The 17,143-nt window shown below is 42.3% G+C and overlaps 1 protein-coding gene across 3 annotated transcripts in view; it reads left to right on the forward strand.

Annotated features, from left to right (window-relative positions):
- AK5 (adenylate kinase 5) overlaps positions 1–17,143 on the forward strand; it is a 241,717-nt gene that overhangs the window by 176,102 nt on the left and 48,472 nt on the right. For all 3 annotated transcript variants that reach the window (XM_066376595.1, XM_066376596.1, XM_066376597.1), the window contains 2 exons: positions 13,249–13,291; positions 16,677–16,721. In XM_066376595.1, the coding sequence (XP_066232692.1) occupies positions 13,249–13,291; positions 16,677–16,721 (88 nt within the window). The remainder of the gene's footprint in view (positions 1–13,248; positions 13,292–16,676; positions 16,722–17,143) is intronic.

Genomic DNA, 17,143 nt, shown 5'->3' on the forward strand with positions numbered 1-17,143 from the left:
AAAGAAACGACAGCTCAAGATTACTTTTTTTTAATTATTTTTTATTTATTTATTTTTTTCATTTTTTCCGAAGCTGGAAATAGGGAGGCAGTCAGACAGACTCCCGCATGAGCCTGACCGGGATCCCCCGGCATGCCCACCAGGGGGCGATGTTCTGCCCCTCTGGGGCGTCGCTCTGTTGCATCCAGAGCCATTCTAGCGCCTGAGGCAGAGGCCACAGAGCCATCCCCAGCGCCCGGGACATCTTTGCTCCAATGGAGCCTCGGCTGCGGGAGGGGAGGAGAGAGACAGAAAGGAAGGAGAGGGGTAGGGGTGGAGAAGCAGATGGGCGCTTCTCCTGTGTGCCCTGGCCGGGAATCGAACCCAGGACTCCTGCACTCCAGGCCGACACTCTACCGCTGAGCCAACCGGCCAGGGTCTTCAAGATTACCTTTTTGAAAAGCTTGTTGCAACTTGCAGTAGATGAAAAATGTGTATCTGCAGTTCATTGAAGGAGATGAGTAGTCTGTTGTTGAATTGCCATGGCAACCGCTCAATTAAGTAAAAAAAAAGAAAGAAAGAAACATGTACTGTAGTTGCTCTTGAGCTTAACATTCTTTACAAAAAGAAAAGAAAGAAAGAAAAAGAAAGCCAGGTTTTGTGGGTTATATTCCCCGAGGCTTTTCTAAGGTTTTGCTGTCACCCAGCTCGCCCTGTCCACCCACTCCGTGGCGAGCGAAATGCCAGGCTCACGGTCCTCCTGGTCAGGAGCACACGCTCTCAGGCTCCCCTCAGAATGCTCTGTCGTGACGTTTGCTTACATCCACTTCCACCAAAGGCCACTTGGGCAGATTTCTTTTTTTGAGGTGATAGAGAGGAACCCCATATTGGAAGAATAGGTATGAGACTAATGGGTGGGTTCTAGCAACTGCAATTGACCCCAAATTTATAACCTTAAATAAGAGCTGTGACTTTTGTGAAGACATGGGGAATAATCCCTGTTTTGATATGCTAATAAACAAAGGTATAGTGATAATACCTATTTGTACAGCAATTTACCGTTTACCAAATACTTTCCACCATCTCTTGTCCTTTTAGCCACCAGCCTCTGCAGTGGCCACTGTTCTTCCCACTTTAGACAAAAAGACACCTCCAATTCATGTTTCATAGAATCTGGAGTGATATTTATAAAAACACAGAACTGATCATGTCACTTTCCAACTTCCAGCCCTCAGGGCCTTTCTTCCCATTGCTCCTGAACAGTGGTGGGATTCAAAAATTTAACAACCTGTTCTCTGCCCTAATGACCGTTTAAATATATATATAAAAAAAGGATATACTGAAAGATAATTTATTATTTCATGCATTTAATTCTTAAATAAGAACAATAAAAGAAGTACACTAAACTAGACTATAAGATTTTTAAAATAGTAATGGAAAAATATTAAATAATACTTGACAAAAAACAATAAAACTGTTATTTAAGGTATTTCCAAATGGCTTCTTGATTGGCATCCTCACTTGCAATTTTTTTCACCTGTGGACAGAATGAACATTACTACGGGCACTTAGAATACACTGTTGTGCAGATGAATGTTAAAAAAGAGTAAGGAATGTAAATTTGTGATTCCCACATTGGGTGGCTGCCCAGGCAACCACCTTAGAGAGACCCCTGAATATAAGTGCCATTTTAACAAGTGGTTCACCGAACTCAACACCAAAGGAGGTATCAGCGCTGCCGAATCAGTGTGAGCCGGCTGAACCCCACCACTGCTCCTGGGATGGAACCTGAGCCCTCAAGGCCTCCAAGACCCTGCAGGAAGCGTCAGCGTGCTGTCCACATGGTCTCTGTGCAGCCGCCCTGGCCCGCCTTCAGCTTCTCTTGGGTGTGGGCTGCTCCTCCTTGAGCTCTAACATTGGCTAAAGGCTCCTCCTGGGACAGGCTTGTCTTTCCTCACCCATCTTCCCCTTTATTCCCCACTGGGCCAACTTGGAGCCTATTCCCCAACCCCTGTGCATGCCAGAGCTCCTATTTTAATTTTCCTGGAACTCTTTATAGACATTCATCTTTAATACACATTTACTTATATGGTCATGTAATTAATATCCATCTCCCCAACTAGGCACAATGCCCATGACCACAGACCATGCCTGTTTGCCCCTTCACCCCCGCCGGACCCTGAGTGCTGCATGAAGACCACGCTGACATTACCAAGAACTCTAACCGAGGTTCCTAGGGCTCCAGTGCCTTTCCCGACATCCCACACTACATTGCAGGTGTCAGAAATGGAAATAGTCTCCATTGTGTGAAACACTGGACAAATAAAAAACATTGAATCCTAAAGAACATACAGTGGGTTCTGTGGAATGAGACTAACTTAAAGGTGGACTTGTTTGGACGTGTAACAACTGTTAGCTGTCCTGGAATGTATGCTAACATACTTCTGCACAGAAAACAATATCAGGTTTCCTCCTTTGTTCATTCATGGACAAGGAAAAGCCAAGAGTCTTTGTAGTCTGACCCCTGATTTCAAGTATCTGCTCTCTCACGTGTTAGAGGTGTAACATTGGACAATTGTGTCCTCCTCTCACCCCATGGCCTCAGTTTCCTTTCTTGTGAAGTGAAGGCTTTTCATTCATTCACAGGGTTTCTTGACCTCATTCGCAGCAATGAGTATCCCTGTCTGCCCTTCAGATCTGTGTGTGCAGGGCTTGTGGCTTAGTAGTGAGTGGACTCAGAGCAGAGAAAATGCTTTGGGAAGGCCAAGGCTGACAATATATGTGTGCTTTTGTGAAGCTAATGTTCAATGGTAAATAGTGTTTTCAGCATAAAATAATTATTTATGGACTACCTAGTTCTCATGTGGTAATTTTTTAAAATTGAGGTATAATCGACCTAATATTGTATTAGTTTTGAGTATACAACATTATTTGATATTTGTATATATTGTGAAATGATCACCATGATTAAATTTAGTTAACATCTACTATCACACAGTTACAATGTTTTTTTCTTGTGAGGAGAGCTCTTAAGATCTCTACTCTCTTAGCAACTTTCAGATACACCGTATACTATGTGTACACGCAGGTCAACTAGAGTCACCATGCTGCACATCCCCAAGATGTATCTCTGTTATATCTAGAAGTTTGTATCGTTTACCGATTTTATGTAATTTCTTAATCAATTATTTTCTAAAATGAATACTGATGTGTCAAATCCACAGGGTAATTTCCTTCATATTCACTCTTCTTCATGGCCTTTAATTCTTTAATTTTAGTACATATGCAGAAAAGACATGTAGAGGCATTGATGAAAAAGATTGATTTTAGCCTTTAAAGTTTCATGAATTGCCTGACTAGGTGGTGGTGCAGTGGATAGAGCATCAGACTGGGATGCGGAGGACCCAGGTTCGATACCCCGAGGTTGCCAGCTTGAGCGCAAGCTCTTCTGGTTTGAGCAAAGCTCACCAGCTTGAGCTCAAAGTTGCTGGCTCGAGCAAGGGGTTTCTCAGTCTGCTGAAGGCCTGCGGTCAAGGCACATGTGAGAAAGCAATCAATGAACAAGGGTGTCACAGCGAAAAACTGATGATTGATGCTTCTCATCTCTCTCTGTTCCTGTCTGTCTGTCCCTGTCTATCCCTCTCTCTGACTCTGTCTCTGAAAAAACAACAACAAAAAACACACAGGAGCAAAGCAATCAATGAACAACTAAGGTGCGTAAGGAAGAATTGCTGCTTCTCATTTTTCCCTTCCTGTCTGTCTGTCCCTATCTGTTCCTCTCTCTATCTCTGACACACACACTCTGACATACACACACACACACACACACACACACACACACAGTTTCATGAATTACAACTTCAGGGGAAGGAGCTGGCACATGACCTGGGTCTGAGACACCTGCCCGGCCCCTCTCCCAAGGAGTGCGGCTCCACAGCAATGAGCACACCCTGCATTTGTACCCTGTCCTTTCTCTTCACACTTCTCCGGTCCTCCAACGAGGATCATTGTGCCAGTAGGAAAGAAATGGTGATTCCTCTATTATGAATTGGGGAAAGAGGCAGAGAGGAGTGGCTTAAATGCTGGTATTGGGTCAAAGCAGGGCCAGAGGACCAGCCCAAGGCCATGCTGGTGAGCTCTAGGCTCATAAACAGAGTGCATGTGTTTTATAACAGCTGGCGTGGTGTCTGACTGACCCCGTGGCCTTGCCATTTGACCCCGTGGCCATGCCATTTGCGAGAGCTGTGAAACTCTCTTTGTTCCCCACCCCCATACTCTCCTTATTTTCTATTCTGAATATTTAATGGGGAAAAAATTGATCAAACTTCACCTCAAGGCTGGCCACCACTAACCCACGCAGAGTCTTTGTGCAAATTAGGGGGGGAACCCTGTAAGCACAGACATCCTTGAAGGCCACAGGATGGTGAGTGGATTCCACGCACACGCAGCCCCTAACACCATCGCAGGACCACAGTGGCCGCTGTGCCTGAGGCTGCCTGCTTCCAGACGCAGGAGTCAGCCTTGCATTTAGAAAGTCCCAGCTTTTAGAGTTAACCCTTCTTCCAGGCTTGCTTTTCTTAGCTGCTTTTATTTCTGCTTTTGGCAGTTGTTTGTTTTCTCTGTACTACTTCTGCTGGGGAGACTTTGAGAAGTCAGAGTCAGCTTGCCTTGGGGCCTGTGTCTGCTTGGTTTTTGTTTTTGTTGTTGTTGTTTTTGGTAGTGGGTTTGCTGTCTGCTTTTCCACTAATGCCATTGTGATTTTAAAAATTCCCCAAATAGGCCCTGGCCGGTTGGCTCAGTGGTAGAGCGTCGGCCTGGCGTGCAGGGGTCCCGGGTTCGATTCCCGGCCAGGGCACACAGGTGAAGCGCCCATCTGCTTCTCCCCCTCTCCTTCCTCTCTGTCTCTTCCCTTCCCGCAGTGAGGCTCCATTGGAGCAAAGATGACCCGGGCACTGGGGATGGCTCCTTGGCCTCTGCCCCAGGCGCTAGAGTGGCTCTGGTTGCGACAGAGCGAGGCCCCGGAGGGGCAGAGCATCCCCCCTGGTGGGCAGAGCATCGCCCCCTGGTGGGCGTGCCGGGTGGATCCCGGTCGGGCGCATGCGGGAGTCTGTCTGACTGTCTATCCCCGTTTCCAGCTTCAGAAAAATACAAAAAAAAAAAAAAAAAATTCCCCAAATACTCTTTGCTAAAAGTTTTTCAAAAAATAGTAAAATGTTTCTTTTTTATCGCCTGTATAACTCTGTGCTAAGATCTTAAAACCAAGAGGAGACATAAAGCTTGGCCTTCGAGTGCAGCATATTCCAGGAGGCATGCAGGCAGGTCACTACAGAAAGCAACCTGTCCACTGTCTTCTGCATCGTCTTGGGGAAATTATAACTCTGTGACAGTTCTGACATTTATTGCACTAGCGCATCGGGCTGTTCAGAGAACTAAAATCTGTAACTGAAGTAGTCTGGAGGTCCATCTGTGAACCATTGGACTGCAGATCTCAAAATATATCCCCCCAAAACTGTCAAAGAAGTATCACCACACAGGGTAGGTAGCATTAAGTAAACAACCCACAGAAAATTAAATTGGCAATAATGAAGATAACATAATCATAGTTTATAACAAGAAAGTAAGGATAGCAGCAACAAAGCATCCTTCTTGGAAACTGTCAGATTGCCAGTTGTAACGCCTACCCACACTCCATGGGAACACTGAACATTGCCAGCACTTGCACAGTGGCCAGGGCAGACGGCAAACGAACTCCGGGCACAGGAGAAGGCATTCCAGGTTGGGCAAACATGACGGGCGGGGATCCAGAGGCCAGATAAAACAGGTCAAGTTCAGACTCACTTATCTCGTGGAGTTTATCTTAACTAGCTCGGCAAACACCGTGAACTTTGTAAAAGTTGTAGCTTGCAACTGTAGATATTATAGTAACTGCTCCTCAATCTCTGTCATCCTTCCTGAAACTTCAGACTCTAATGTAAAAGCCCATCATCTCATGGCTACAGATTGTTTCCGTTGAGACTTCTTCTGACCTGCCTCTTTGATTCAAAATTCCAACCCAGGTGTCATCTTTTGTTCCTCCTTTGCTCTGTGACCCACAGCCATCAACTAACCCACTCCTCACTTAGCGTTACCCTCTAGAACCACAGGGAATGGAACTCAGACATTCAAGCTGGAGAAAAATGAAAGCAAGTAAAGAAAGATCAGAGCTAGACTGTAAATCTAGGGGTGGTCTTTGGAAGTCACAATGTTTCAGTGAACAAGTTTCACCATTTCAACTATATATATATATATATATATATATATATATATATATATATAGTTCAGTTTTTCTGGACAATCCAGCATTTGGATTTTTTTTAAAGATAAGTAAATTTCTTACTGATGGAAAAAAAAAAAGTGCCTGAGACTATAGAGAAAGCTACACCCATGATGAGCAGAGAACTCGGAAGGAAGAGGAACTGAGGAGGAGTTGCAGAGTCTTGCAAGCCCTCCACCTGCTCCCTTCACCCAAACCTACCTTCCCTAATCTTACTTCCTTTCTACTATGTGCAGCGGGACAAAGGATGTCTCCTCTGGCTGATATATTTCTCCCTGAAAAACACATGAACACACATATAGTGTGTTTTATTCTGTTAATTAACTTGATTTTCTATTTTGCTGAGAGTGTTTCATAAGGAGTCTATAGTCTCATAGTGCCTAATAAAACTGCTAGAAACCAGCCAGTATGCTCTGTAGATCTCAATGGTTGAAGCTAAACTTTGCCATCTCATCTGATTTACAAGGAATAAAGAAAGAAAGGTGAAAGCCAGATAACTCTCCTTGGTATGATTCTAGTCAGATGTGACTTTACGGCCAACATTAACTTTAAATGAGATGAAATCAGAATGGGAACTCTGCCCCCTTCCACCATCATCTGACGAAGCCCTGCTTGCGGCAATACTGCAGAGCGTGTAAAGACGAGACCAGAGTGTTTCCTACGTGTTCTTTTAGCAGTGAGGTGGAAACAGCCATTTACAGCTAGTGCTGGACTTACAACCACGATTGGTTCTGACAGACCGGTTGTAACATGATTTGGTCGGAAGTTGAGTAGGCTATATGTACAGTACTGTGAAATGATGTTATAAAAATCTTTAAGTCATATTTTATCATAATTTTCTTTCATTATTGTTATATATCATAATTTTCTCTGTTCATTTTATGCCATTTGTATCATCTCTACACCATTTTGTTTCTTATTTTTACATTCATCAGGTTTAAGTAAAACACTGCATTACCAGTACAACTGGTTTAATATTTGCAAAGACAGTTTCCTCTTGGTAGACATCTTGGGAGGGGTTTGATGAAAAATATCCAAGACACAAAACACAAATTGCTGTACCGAGTCTGGGATAACAGTTGAAATGATGCACACGGAGATGCTAGTGCTGCTGGAAGCTGGTCCGCACTGCCATACGCACAGCTGGGCAACGCTTACGCTGCCTAATGTGGAGCAGTCGTGGCTAGCTATTGTGGTTGTAAGGTCAAATGGTCGTAAGTTGCATAGGTCGTAAGTCGATCAATATTTGTATAGGAAAGTATTGAGGAAAACTTTTTAAAAAATTTCTTATTAGAGACACCAACATTCAATTTCCATACTTTTAAAATGTATGTATTCAATTTATACAAGAAAGAAAAAAAAATACCATTCCTCCTAGAGAATTAGGTTTATGAACCACTATTTAAAGCAGTTCATGTAGAGAAGCTGCAATTTAATAAGACTGGGAAAAGACTAGCCTAGCCTCCCCTATATTTTTTCCTCCCTGTGTACTCAATTATACAAGTGCCTTGCCAGCAAGCAGACCTCTAATTGTGTATACTTTAGTGAAAGAGAAATGGGGCCTGCTGTAAAATAAATTCTTGGGTGTAACTAAATTATATACCACTTCCCATACATTTGTTTCCAAGTTGCCCATTGCTTTAAATGAAAACATGCTTTAGCAAAGAAACTGTAAACACCCAGAACATTTATAAAAGACTGGTCTCCCTTCCTCCTGCTGATAAAATGTAGTTTTGTTTTCATTTTCCAATGTCTTCTGTTGAAGATCGAAGAAATTTCAAAACTTCATTCACGGCTCACCAGTAAAATTTGAGAATTTCACTTTCAAATCCCTGTGATTCAGCTTCAGACTTTTTTTTTAACAAATGAATCCACTTCGTTTCTGTTCGTACTGATGCAGGCATTTAGGGGGTCAGGGACAAGGGACCGCAACCCACTGGGGGCTCTGGGCTTCACTCTGGGAAACATTCAGACGTGAGCCAGCATCAATCTGAAAGTGAAAGTGAATTTATTAGAGAAGCAATGAGACAGAATGGCTGCTCCACAGACAGAGCAGCTCCCTTTAGCAGAATTTGATTCCTTTATTGTAGTTCATTTTATTGGAGGGTAGGGGGTTTTTTTTGGAGGGGGGGAGATAGTCAGCATCTTCCCAGGAAAAGAATGAAAATTCCTCAGAAGAGCTCCATCTGTCATTTTGTGTCCTTATATGGACTTTCGGTTTCAGATCACCGGCAGGTTGGTATGTGTCCTTTAGCATGCTAATATATTGCAATGAGCATAGTGAGGCCAGGAGTCATGGTTAGGTAAAATAGGATGGAGCTGGTCTCTGCTAGTTTTAAGCCATAAACACAGTGTGATGGTGGTCTTACTATCTTCTTGACAATAGGAAGCAAATTCTGCAAAAGGAAGGCTATTCTGTCTATGGAGTAGCCCATTCTCTGTCTCACAGCTTCATGAACAAACTCTCTTTCGCTTTCTCTCAACAATTCCTTATAGGTGTTTCGCCCATGCCCTACCTCAATACGCACCACGAGCATTCATTATATTTGTGCCATGGAGTTGCTCGCCATACTCTCTCCTCCGCACTTCATGGTGATAATAGAAGCTCGGATCCTAAAGGAAAACACACACACACACACACACACACACACACAGTAACTAACTGCTCTTCCTACAGGTAACACCAGCATCCAGCCTCGCTTCCACATGAAGAAATAAAGCTAAATGCAAGTTGCTTTTGCTCGCCCAAAGGCTCTGGCTTGACTGGAAAATGAGGGATAGGGACCAAAACAAATCTGTAGCCCAAATCTAGTGTCCCCATATAGCCATGAATCCCATCTTGAGTTTCTAAATGCATCACTTCAACAGGATTCTAGATTTTTCCCTATCAATTACCAACATATTAACATATATACAGCACAAAATGATGTGGCCACCTGAACTTGTGTGTGTGTGTGTGTGTGTGTGTGTGTGTGTGTGTGTGTGCCGGTGGTTTAGCTATACCTTTTCCCACCGTCACCAATATTAATGGCATCATTGTACTCTTATCTTGGCTCCATGCTTGTGAGTCATAAGTAGCACTTACATAAAATTTGTGCCTATATTTGCACCAGCTCTCTTTGTTAGTTTGTTCAGATATGGATCCTGCTTCATGCCTCCCAAAACCTAGCTTACACTGTGGAAAGTCATCTTTGTCTCATTGTAGTCACAAAGCCTAAGCCCACAATTCAGATTTACAGGAGACAAGGGGCGGACTGGATGCAGCAGCTACACAATAAAAAAGGCAGCCACGGGCACACAGGGTGGCACTTGGTCATGGGTGGGTTGTCTTTTCCCAAAATACGCCTCACTGAAGATGCAGAATGCTACTGGATACAAACACCTTATCAGATATTTCTTGAAAGCCTATATAACAATTTGCTCCTTACATAAATGACATTCTGAAACTAATGCTTTTCATGCAGAATACACCTAGTATTCTAAGGTGTATTAAAAGAAAGAACCTCCAGGGGCTGCATAATATCTTTTTCAACAAAGCCAGAGGTCTTTGCCTTTCATTAGTTGTTTCGTGTGTGTGTGTAAGATACCAGAATAATTTATTTACAAAAGATTCATATTGGAATCATGAGGTTTACTTTGAGCATCACTAGAAAATAAAAACCTCCAATCAAATATTCCATTCACCTGGGTTTTCATGCCAGTCAATGCATTGTGTCGTATTCCTGGCATACAGCAGGTGACAGTTGCATCTATGTTCGAGAAATATGTTCGCTCTCGATGCATTCATAGAAATAAAACTGTGACTTATTTATAGCATTTGGGCCACCAGAATAGAAGGCTGTGAATAAGAGCTATGGATAAAGACAGGTCAGACTCGAGCAGCCAAATAGAGATCTGATAAGCCCTTTTAAACATGGTGCATTATTTTGTGAATTGCAACGTAACCCTAATCAAACTCCCAAAACATGATAACCAGGTACCAGAAAGATCTGATACAGTTGAGCTTGTAAGGTGGGTATAAGTCTGATAATTCAACAATAATATTAAAAAATGAGGGAGAGGACTCAGTGGTTTCCTCTTAACATTACCTGGATTATTCAATAGCTCGGGACAAACAAGAAGCCGAGTCTGATTGAACAGTCTTTTTCCAGCAAAGGCTATTGAGCCTCTTTCTATGAAGCTGCATTTTAGACAAACACATTAATTGCTTCAAATAAGTCTCTAGAAGCAGAGCCTGAGATGGGGATTCTTTACAAATTTATTATTCAGAAGTGATCTTAACAACTAGAAAGAGACATTGGATAGGGCAAGGGTAGTATATGACCAAAGATGTGGTCTCAGCTGGTCACTGATGGGGTAGCCTGATCTTAAGGGAAACACTGAGGCACAACTTATTCCAGAGTCATCCAGCTTGAGGGAGGGGCCCAGCTCCTGTGACCCTTAGCAGTAGCTGGGACATGGTTGCACCAGCCAGGTGAGTGGCCAGACACTAACAGATCCATTGTGTATCTAAGTTGATGGGACTAAATTTCTAACCTTGGTACGTGGAAGGGATGTGGTTTCCACCTCCACCACGACCTCTCTAAGGACACGATAACATGACCATGGGCCCCTCACATAACCTCCCTAACCATCTTTCCTCATTTGTAAAATGGGAAAGGTGGTCTGACCTGTAGTGGCGCCCTGAATAAAGCGTTGGCCTAGAATGCTGCTGCGGTTGCCGGTTGGAAGCCCCAGGCTTGCCCGGGCAAGGCACATATGAGAAGCAACTACTCTGAGTTGATGCTTCCCACTCTTCCCCACCCCTTCCTTTCTCTAAAATAAATAAAAAAAATAAAAATAAACCGTAAAATAGGAGAGGTGGATGGAATGGTTGGCTTTTAGATTATTCCTATACTCCAGCTCGAAAATGCAATGATTTCAAGGAGGGGAGTCTGGGGGGAGGCTCACTGAGGAATAAGGGAAGACTTTTCTACTCCTAGAAGGAAGTTAATTAACGTAGATGTCCCTGAATGGCCGCTGCATTAACTCTTGTCTCCCCTTCAGTGGCTCTGGATATGCAGCCAAATCTAGGAAGACAAGCAGTGAGGCTGCCTGAAGGCGTCTGTTCTAACAAAGGGTGGCAAGGCTCTGTTTTCAGACAAAGTGCTTTCCGGGCAGTTTACCTCAAGGGAGCATTAATGCAACCAAGCAGCCTCATTTAACTGAGGCCTGCATCAAAGCAAATTAGAGTCCAGAGGCTGTCCCTGCAAAATGGCACAACCTCTGTCGCAAGAACAATTTAGCAAAATCTATCAAAATGATAAATAAATACATTTACTCTTTGGTTGTACAACCTCTTTTCTGGGAATTTACCCTTCAGTTATATGTATATGAAATGACTTCTATATAAATCTATTCATTATGATACTTTCTCAAAAATAGTTTAAAATTGGAAACAATTCAATGGTCCACCAATAAAGGACTATTTATTTATTTATTTTTTATTTTTATTTTTTTCATTTTTCTGAAGCTGGAAACAGGGAGAGACAGTCAGACAGACTCCCGCATGCGCCCGACCGGGATCCACCCGGCACGCCCACCAGGGGCGACGCTCTGCCCACCAGGGGGCGATGCTCTGCCCATCCTGGGCGTCGCCATGTTGCGACCAGAGCCACTCTAGCGCCTGAGGCAGAGGCCACAGAGCAATCCCCAGCGCCCGGGCCATCTTTGCTCCAATGGAGCCTTGGCTGCGGGAGGGGAAGAGAGAGACAGAGAGGAAAGCGCGGCGGAGGGGTGGAGAAGCAAATGGGCGCTTCTCCTATGTGCCCTGGCCGGGAATCGAACCCGGGTCCTCCGCACGCTAGGCCGACGCTCTACCGCTGAGCCAACCGGCCAGGGCTAAAGGACTATTTAAAAGTGATAGCAGCGAATATGGGACCTTCCGTATAATAGAATACTGTATAACTGAGAACATTCTGTGCTAATCTGGAAAGTTCTCTGGGAAATATTGGTAAGTACAAGGCAAGGGAAGAACAGTACCATATGTAATTATAAACACATATGCATGCACAATATAAATATGCATCTTTCTTTGTACAAAATGTAGTTAATAAGATTATACATTTGTAATCAGATTGACCTGTGGAGATGCAGTGGATAAGGCATTGACCTGGAATGATGAGGTCGCCAGTTCAAGTATACCCATGGATATCTGAAAGTTGGTTTTTGTGTATCTGGAAAGATACAACACACACACACACATATACACAACTTATATGAGGAAGTGGGAAATTGGGATGGATAGAAACATAGGTGAGATTGAAAATTATCACCAAATGCCTTTTTATTTATTTATTTTCCAGTCATCGTGGGTTCTTCTATAAGGAAAATGAAGCAACTATTTGATCAAAAATATAATAATATGAAAATTTTAAAAACTGGACATCAGTCAAAACTGGTTATTCTAACTTGCCTTATTTTGTGCTTTCGCCTTCAGGGATTGGCAAATGTGGCCTGCAGTTAATAGTTGCATAGAGACCATATTGCTCACAATGCTGTCTGGCCCTTTACAGAAAGCTTGCCAAGTCCAAGCTTTAAGCTACAGAGCTCTTTGTAACAGCTGTGACTACACCTGAGTTTTGGGTACTGGGGGTTTTTGTCCTCTTGAAATCAGCTTTTCTGACCACAGATAGCTTATGCCCCACGAAAATGAGGCAGGATATTGTACTGATTAAGAAGAGCATGAACTCTGGGGACAGACAGCTCAGGTTCAAATCTGGACTTGTTCCTCACCCTTCTGTGACCTTGGGCAAGTTAATTTCTTGAACTAGCCGTTTTTTCATCTGTAAAAAAAATAGATCATAATCATGCCTCCTTCATAAAGTTGTTTGGAAGGTGAAGTATGTTAATGTTGTCAGGAAGTTTAACACAATACCTGTTAGTAATATCTAATATTTTGATCTTTTTATAAACAGGGTGATGACCAGTTAAATGTATTTGGAGAAGAGACTACAGAAGGTGAGTTTTCTTTACTGAGCAGACAAATATTGTCACACACCAACAAAGAGACAATGTACTACCAACAACATGTACTTTTCCCTTAACCAGAGAACACAAGGAAGGTGGTAACTCTTTGCATCTCTCCCCTCTTGGTCCTTGTAAAGAACCAAAGGGATGCCTTAGAAATGCATTTCTTCACTGCCCAGAGGACATGACCCCTGAGATACTTAGTGAAAAGAGGATGCTCTTGTAAAATATATTTGGGAAATACTTAACATTCAGTTGCCTTTGGAAGAGTCACATATATAACAGCACAGCAAGGTTTCCACAAGCCATGCAGCAAAGACAGCTAGCTAATTTTTATAAAACATCCCTCAGATTTTTTAGAGCACAAGTCTTGTTCTGCACAGTAGTTACTACTTTGCGGTGCTCCATTGGGATACAGCCTAAAAAAGCACCCACATTATACTACTTTAAATTTTTTGTCATATTAAAATCTTGCAAAAACTAAAATAATCCAACCATCATTAGCTACACATGGAACTGAAAATAGATGACATTATCTGAGTTTGAGATTGTCCAAGAGAGATAAGGTTCATACTTGCCCTAAGTAAAATACCTTCTAACATGATCACTTAGTAGTAAATGTTATAATTATAGTAATGGAAATATGTTTATATTGACTGTGAACACATGTAAGTAAGTGATGAGGCTTTCTAAATGACCCCAGCTCTGATACTGCACTGATTCATGAGCATGAGGTGGTAGAGTGTCATGCGATGCTAATGGCAATAGCAGTACGTGAAAATCTCAGTCACCAGATGACATCATGGTGATTCATGGGGAAAGGTGCATAAACCTGAGCCAAGTGCAGACAATCAGCTCAGTCCCCACTGGATAGGGCTCAACTGATTGCCTAACAAAGTTTCCTTTTTCCTGGTTACAAAATTAGCACATGTTCATTGTGGAAAACTTTTTAAAGTATTGATAGAAAATCAGAGTCATCTAAAACCTTATGAAGTCTGAATAAATGGTTAACATTTCTAGTACATTTCATTCCAGGGTATTTTCTATGTACCTATTTTTACATAGTTGAGAATGCATATGTATATATAAATATCATCTCCAGTCTTTGTGCGATCATGACATAAGCATGTTCCCATGTCATTAAAAACTCTGTAACCTTAATTTGTAATGACCACATTATATGAATAGGCCATCATTAATTTTTTAAAAAATAGCAATTTTTTAAAACTGGAATAAGATATAGCTATACTACTACTAATACTACTACTACTACTAATAATAATAACCACAGTCACTTTCCTAGATTGCAAATAGATGACAAGTTGCTCATCTTCATAAAAGTAAACTGGAAGATCAGAAGATGTGAAACAACTGTCTGGTCTCACATGCTAAGAGCACCAATGTGTTTTTACCTTTAATAGAAAGCTTCAGATAACAGGATTTTTTCGGTCACATGGGCTTCTCTGTGAGTAAACTGAAGCATCTCTTCGGTTAAAAAGAACAACAAAAAAACATATAATCATCCTTCAGTGTAAAAACAAAATGATTCCAAAACCCAACTTCACTTTTTTCTTCTGCTTGCAGCTCTTTCTCCTTTGTCTTATTCCTCTTTATCCCCAACCCAATCCTTCATGTCCACTCTCTCTCTTCTCTCTCTCTCTTTCTCTCTCTCGTTGGGCCCTTCACTCAGCTTATAGTGGACTCCTCTAAAAAAGGTAGAATTGTGTATATAAATGAACCACCCCAATTCCACTAAAAGTAAGTTTGGTAACTATCAGAAGAATGCTCTAACTTTCAAAAATACTGATTAAGATATAAAGTATACGTCAAAGTCTTATCCGTTTATTTAAAGTATAAAAATTGTAATTTTATCACCTCTTGGGAAATAAAAACCTTCTACTGTCTCTCCAGGTCTCACATTTTGCCTGTCATTTCAGTTAACTAAATGAGCAAAAGCAGTCACTTCCTGAACCAGGAAAAGAGCCCAGCGCTCCACCTAGACTAGGAACTCGGGGCTGATTTTTGCTTCATCTTTATACTACTTATTAGATTGTAAATTGTAAATTATTTGCTAATATTTTTCAGTACATTGACTCACTGTTATTATTTATATACATTTTTTTTTTTTTTGTATTTTTCTGAAGCTGGAAACGGGGAGAGACAGTCAGACAGACTCCCGCATGCGCCCGACCGGGATCCACCCGGCACGCCCACCAGGGGCGACGCTCTGCCCACCAAGGGGCGATGCTCTGCCCCTCCAGGGCATTGCTCTGCCCTGACCAGAGCCACTCTAGCGCCTGAGGCAGAGGCCGAGGAGCCATTCCCAGCGCCCGGGCCATCTTTGCTCCAATGGAGCCTTGGCTGCGGGAGGGGAAGAGAGAGACAGAGAGGAAGGGGGGGGGATGGAGAAGCAAATGGGCACTTCTCCTGTGTGCCCTGGCCGGGAATCGAACCCGGGTCCCCCGCAAGCCAGGCTGACGCTCTACCGCTGAGCCAACCGGCCAGGGCCTATATACATTTATTTTAAAAGGAAATTTTGTACTGCTACCTTAAATGGAAAATAGCATTACTTTCTGTAAATAAGAGTTATTTTTAAATTATTATCTTCCAGACTTCCTACTTGTGTTTTAACCCCTCTTTATCAAAGAAAGATAAACAAATATTTAAAAATACAAAATAACACACAATTTTTTAAATTAAAAAAATTTTTAATTATCTTTCTTTGTGATTAATACTATTTAATGACATAAGTTTTACCACTTACAGGTGATATTTTCTTTTTAAATGAAAATACATTACTTGGGTCTGGGAAAAAATACTGAAATTGTCATTGGTGCCTTTTAATTATGGCCTATTAATACATTTACTGAACTTTAAACTTTCTTTTTTTAATTGTGTGAGAGGCAGGTAGGTAGAGAGACAGACTCCTGCATGCGCCTGGACAGAGATCCATCTGGCAATCCCATCTGGGGCTGGTGCTCTGCCCATCTAGGGCCACTGCTCCATTGCTCCACAACCAAGCTATTTTAGTGCCTGAGGCGAGGCCATGGAGCCATCCTCAGTGCTCAGGGCCAACTTGCTCATTCAAGCCATGGCTTCAGGAGGAAAAGAGAGAGAGAGACAGAGACAGAGAGAGAGAGAAGGGGGTGGAAGAGGGGTGGAGAAGCAGATGGGTGCTTCTCCTGTGTTTCCTGACCAGGAATGGAAGTGAGGACTTCCATACGCCAGGCCGATGCTCTACCACTGAGCCAACCGGCCAGGGCTACTTCAAACTTGTTATCAAGTAAAACTACAAGACTTTGTTTTTTATGTGAATAAAACCAGGGTTTCAGTATAGTACTTCTTGCCAATAACTTCAATTATTCTTACTTTAAAGGTTTCATGGAAGATTTGAAGAAGTGTAAAATTATTTTCATGATTGGTAAGTAACAGCCCTCAAATTTTTTAATACAATTGCTAATAATAACAACTTGGTAAGGAAAAAGGCTCTTATCCTGTTTTGAAGTCTTGCCTATTTTTTGGTTAAGATAATACTCAGAGGCTTTCAGACTGCCACTCTCATTTACAGTTTTACACTGCTTTTGGATTTGTATCTTTTTCGCGCAGACAGTGTAGGCTACTAAATGGGCTCTCCTGACTTCAGCATCAGTTGTACAGGTTGTTACCCTAGACTGTCTCCCACAGTCAATCATCCACCAAATTCTGAGTGTTGGACCCATGCTGGGCAATGAACAGAGATCACAGGGCTTCCATTTTAGATGAAAAGAAAAAAATAATTTTTATCACAAAATTAAGAAGGGTTTAAAGAGGCCCTGGCTGGTTGGCTCAGTGGATAGAGCATCA

This window comes from Saccopteryx leptura, chromosome 3, assembly GCF_036850995.1.
Source record: "Saccopteryx leptura isolate mSacLep1 chromosome 3, mSacLep1_pri_phased_curated, whole genome shotgun sequence".
In the NCBI taxonomy this organism is placed as follows: domain Eukaryota; kingdom Metazoa; phylum Chordata; class Mammalia; order Chiroptera; family Emballonuridae; genus Saccopteryx; species Saccopteryx leptura.